Genomic DNA, 4636 nt, shown 5'->3' with positions numbered 1-4636 from the left:
TGGTTGTCAAGATAAAAAATTATCAGGTATAGTCTCCATTTATTAGTATTATTGCTTCGTTATGACAAAATTGTTAGTGCTTTTGCTAAGACAACTTTGTCTTGACAACAAATGTCATTTATTGTTATGATAAATATTTGTCAAGTATAGACAGGGTGTAAAGAAGTAAAAAAGTAGTTCTAATGTATTTTGTTTTTGCTAAACTGCTCTTTTGCTACTTTGCTAGAGAAAGTACATTGCGATTTGAGGACACGGTCATCTCACGAGAAGGTGATGTGAACAGATCACCAAGATCGAATCTATAGGCCTTTCAAATGAATAAAAAAAATATCAATGATATCTCATACACACTTTGTAGTATTTAGGAATCGCTTAATGAAATACCCTTTTTCCATATAAATTATTAATGTATTTTAAATTTCATGTTGCTATTAAGAATTAATGATTTAATACTTTTATCATACAAAAGCAAGAGAAAACAAGTAAGAAAGTATGGTCGGTCAAGTCCGACCATATAATACCCTACACCAAGTAAATGAGTAAAAATATGTTTCTTTTAAAATTTAAATAATTTATATTTTTGAGTGATTTTCGGAAGTGGGCCTTATATGGGGGCTATGACCAATTATGGACCGATCACCATGAAATTAGGTCGTGTGATTTATGTGTATATTAAAGTTAACTATGTTGAATTTTGTGTGTTTACCAACATTTTTAAGCGATTTATGCACGTTAAAGTGATTTTCGGAAGCGGGTCTATATGGGAGCTATGACTAATTATGGACCGATCGTAACAAAATTTGGTGACATGAATTTTGTGAATATAAAACTTATTTGGAGCGGAATTTGTGGAGATACATATATAAATTAAACATTTATGACCGATAAAGTCCAATTTCGGGAGGACATTTGTATGGGGGCTAGGTGAAATAATGGACCGATTTCAGCCAGTTTCAATAGGCTTGGTCCTTGAGCCGAAAAAATAATATGTATTAAATTCCATCGAAATATCTTCAAAATTGCGACCTGTACTCTGCGCACAAGGTTTACATGGACAGCCAGCCAGCCAACCAGACGGACGGACGGACGGACATCGCTTAATCGACTCAGAAAGTGATTCTAAGTCGATCGGTATACTTTAAGGTGGGTGTTAGACTAATATTTTTGGGCGTTACAAACATCTGCACAAACGCATAATACCCTCCCCACTATGGTGGTGTAGGGTATAAATATGTTAATATATACAAACATACATATTCAAATAACAAACATAAAATATATGTAAATTTTTTATGTTGAAACACTTAATCCGCTAAGGACGGCATAATTGTACTTACGGAAAACATGTTATATCCAAATTTTGCTTCTAACCTTTTACTACAACTAACAATGGTAATACTTCTTCTTTATAAGATAGAAGCCTTAATTGATGGTAAAATTGTCAGCGTCATCTTTAGAGAAATGGCGACCGCTAATGACTTTGACGCCAGTATTAAAATTTCGACATAGATATGTACTGAAAAATCGACAGTGGAAGCACAAGAAGAACAAAAATTTGGTTTGAAATCACTTTGTATAACTCCTAATATGTTGCAGTCTATATGCTTGTTTTTCTAGACTCCGGTGTAAACTACATGTTTACTTATAATATAAAATACGTAACAAGTGCGGCGCAATATGACAGCTTTGCCAGCAAACATACTAACTACATAAATATTTAATGCATTTGAAATTCAAATGTACTTAAAACATTAATGACCTTGTCTTATGAATATTTGTAATTACACAGATAATTAAGGACTAAATTAAAAGATACATTGTGAATTAAAATGAAAAAAATAAGTTAATTACTAATGGCTGTTGTTTGTGCAGTAAGTAGTCATAAATTTAAAAAAAAAATATTAACTGTATAACCTTTATTATTTTTTAACTTCAGAGTTTAATGTAGCTAATGTTTTTTATTTGATGAAGAGGGGGAAGAATCGGTACAACACCGAGCGTATACTGAAATATATCGGCGTGAACCTCTTTCATGATCTGGACATAAAGTGGTCGCTGACGGATCTGATCAATTTTGCCAGGAGAATGGATAGGTTTAAACGAGAATCACATGTTTTTCGACCTAATTAGGGAGGGCGATATAATTGACAATTCAAATTCAGTTAACACATATATATGACTGACGAAATCACAATTGGTAACTCGTGTAACATAACCTAACTATGTTCCAATTAGCTGGATAAATGTAGGGGACTTCCAACCAATACGCACTATTTGACTTGTAAACAATATTTAGTAAAGTACCAAAATCTCATAGGGGTATTTATTTTATTGTTAAGTACATACTAGATTTTGTGACTTATCGAATTTCCATTGAATTTTTGCTGGGAAGCCATAAATAATTTAAATATGTAAATACTTAAAAAAAACAATAAATTGTTAAAAATGTCAATTGTTGCACAATTCGACTACGATGTAATAGTTATTGGTGGAGGATCTGCCGGTTTAGCGTGTGCCAAGGAAGCTAATGAATTGGGAGCCAAAGTGCTGTGTATCGATTATGTGAAACCTACACCCAGAAGCAGCAGCTGGGGTATTGGCGGTACATGTGTCAACGTGGGATGTATACCTAAAAAGTTAATGCACGAGGCAGCTCTACTAGGTGAAGCCATACATGATGCCACTAAGTATGGCTGGAAAATACCAAACGAAGAAAATATCACAATAAATTGGACCAATATAATAACGGAAATACAAAATCAAATAAAATCTACAAACTGGGTGATCAGAGTTGAATTGCGTACCAAAAATATTAAATATATCAATGGAGCGGCATCATTTATAGACGATCATACAGTCAGAGTGAAAATGAAGGATGATTCAGAAGTACAACATTCGGGCCGCTATATTGTTATAGCAATTGGTTTACGACCTATGTATCCAAATATACCGGGTGCTCGAGAGTATGGAATTACCAGTGATGATTTGTTTAGCTGGCCTAAAGCACCCGGTAAAACTTTAATTGTGGGAGCTGGTTATATAAGCATGGAATGTGCTGGATTTTTGCGTTTATTTGGTTTTGATGTAACCATTATGGTGAGAGAAAAAGTTCTAAGAAATTTTGATCAACAAATGGCCAATATTATAGCTGAATCATTGAAAGAAAGGGGTATACAATTGTTGATACCTTATAAGCCCCTATCTGTGGAACAACTTGAAAATGGCCGTCTATTGGTTAAATATATGAATGTGAAATTTTCCAGTGAGCAAACCGAAGTGTTTGATACTGTCATTTGGGCAACTGGTCGCAAGGGTGATTTAAAAGAGCTTAATATTGAGGTCATCAATTTGAAAGTAGACGATAAGTTGATAGTGGTAAATGATGAAGAATGTACAAATGTTGAAAATATCTATGCAGTGGGAGATATTACCAAAGGGCGTCCTCAGTTGACTCCGGTGGCTATAATGGCTGGTCGTCTCTTGGCACAAAGGCTATTTTCCCACAGTAAACAAAAACTTAACTACGAAAATGTGGCCTCTGCTTTGTTTACTCCCTTGGAATATGCATTTGTTGGCAAGTCAGAAGAAGCAGCTATACGAGAGTATGGTGAGCAAAATATTGAAGTTTATCACAGCTATTACAATCCTTTGGAGTACTCATTACCCGAAAAGATTGTTGAATACTGCTATATTAAAGTAATTGCCCAACGTGAGGATGAACAAAGGATTTTGGGCATACATTTCGTAGGACCAAATGCTGGCAATGTTATTCAAGGTTATTCAGTGGCTCTGAATTGTGGCTTAAATATAGAGACTTTGTTTAATACGGTGGGTGTAAATATTACCAATGCCCAGGAGATAACACGCACGTATATAACTAAACGTTCTGGCTTAGATCCTTCTTCGTTAGTAAATTTTGTTTGAATTATGTATTTTCGGTGTAATAAACAAAATTTATGAATTTTGTTAATTTTAATTATAATTTATCGAGCTTGTGGTCAGATTTACAATGGTATTAATTTGTTATTTATTTCCGATATTTCAATACTCCATTGTGTAGAATCTTCAGGGAAAAATTAACAATTGACACCGATGTCTTCAGATCGGTCAAGAACTCTCTGATATAGGGAGCGTCAAAAGTTGACATTTTGGCCATACAGGTGTTTTATATCATCTATGTTCTGTTGTTCTTAGCAAAATTTTACCCAAATTGTGTATGTATTTCTATTCTATTTTTTCAAAATATTTCTTTTGATATTTTTTGCAAAATCAAAAACTTTTTTTTCAAAATAAATGCTTTTTAAAGGGTGGATTAGCCGACTGTAATGTAATGTAACCTTAACGGAACGGAACAGCTGATCCTTTCTATTATGTGTAAAGTAGTTAAAGCAGTTATAGTGACAAAATGTAACTTAACTGTAACGTCTGAACCTGTTAAAAACATAATTTCTTTACGTTTCTACGTGACATTTACTAACGGTGTTGTCAACTTGTTGTTTTTAAAAGTCTTGTATAAAAAATAATTATGCTCAGAACGCTTAACAATATTTTCAATGTTTTAAATATTTCAATAATATATGTAAATACATAAATAAAAAACAAAATGTAAGAAAAGATAAACTCACTGTTTATTGTT

At 33.2% G+C, this 4636-nt stretch overlaps 1 protein-coding gene across 1 annotated transcript; it reads left to right on the top strand.

The window, feature by feature from the left end:
* The first annotated feature begins 2445 nt into the window (after positions 1-2445).
* On the top strand, positions 2446-3924 carry LOC135952359 (thioredoxin reductase 1, mitochondrial-like). Its single transcript, XM_065502259.1, has one exon. It carries the CDS (start codon positions 2446-2448, stop codon positions 3922-3924), a length of 1479 nt encoding a protein of 492 aa, XP_065358331.1.
* The last annotated feature ends 712 nt before the right edge of the window (positions 3925-4636 follow it).

The sequence above is a fragment of the Calliphora vicina genome, chromosome 1 (assembly GCF_958450345.1).
Source record: "Calliphora vicina chromosome 1, idCalVici1.1, whole genome shotgun sequence".
Taxonomy (NCBI): Eukaryota; Metazoa; Arthropoda; class Insecta; order Diptera; family Calliphoridae; genus Calliphora; species Calliphora vicina.
Note: the sequence above shows the minus strand (reverse complement) of the source record. Positions and strands in the feature narration are given on the sequence as shown.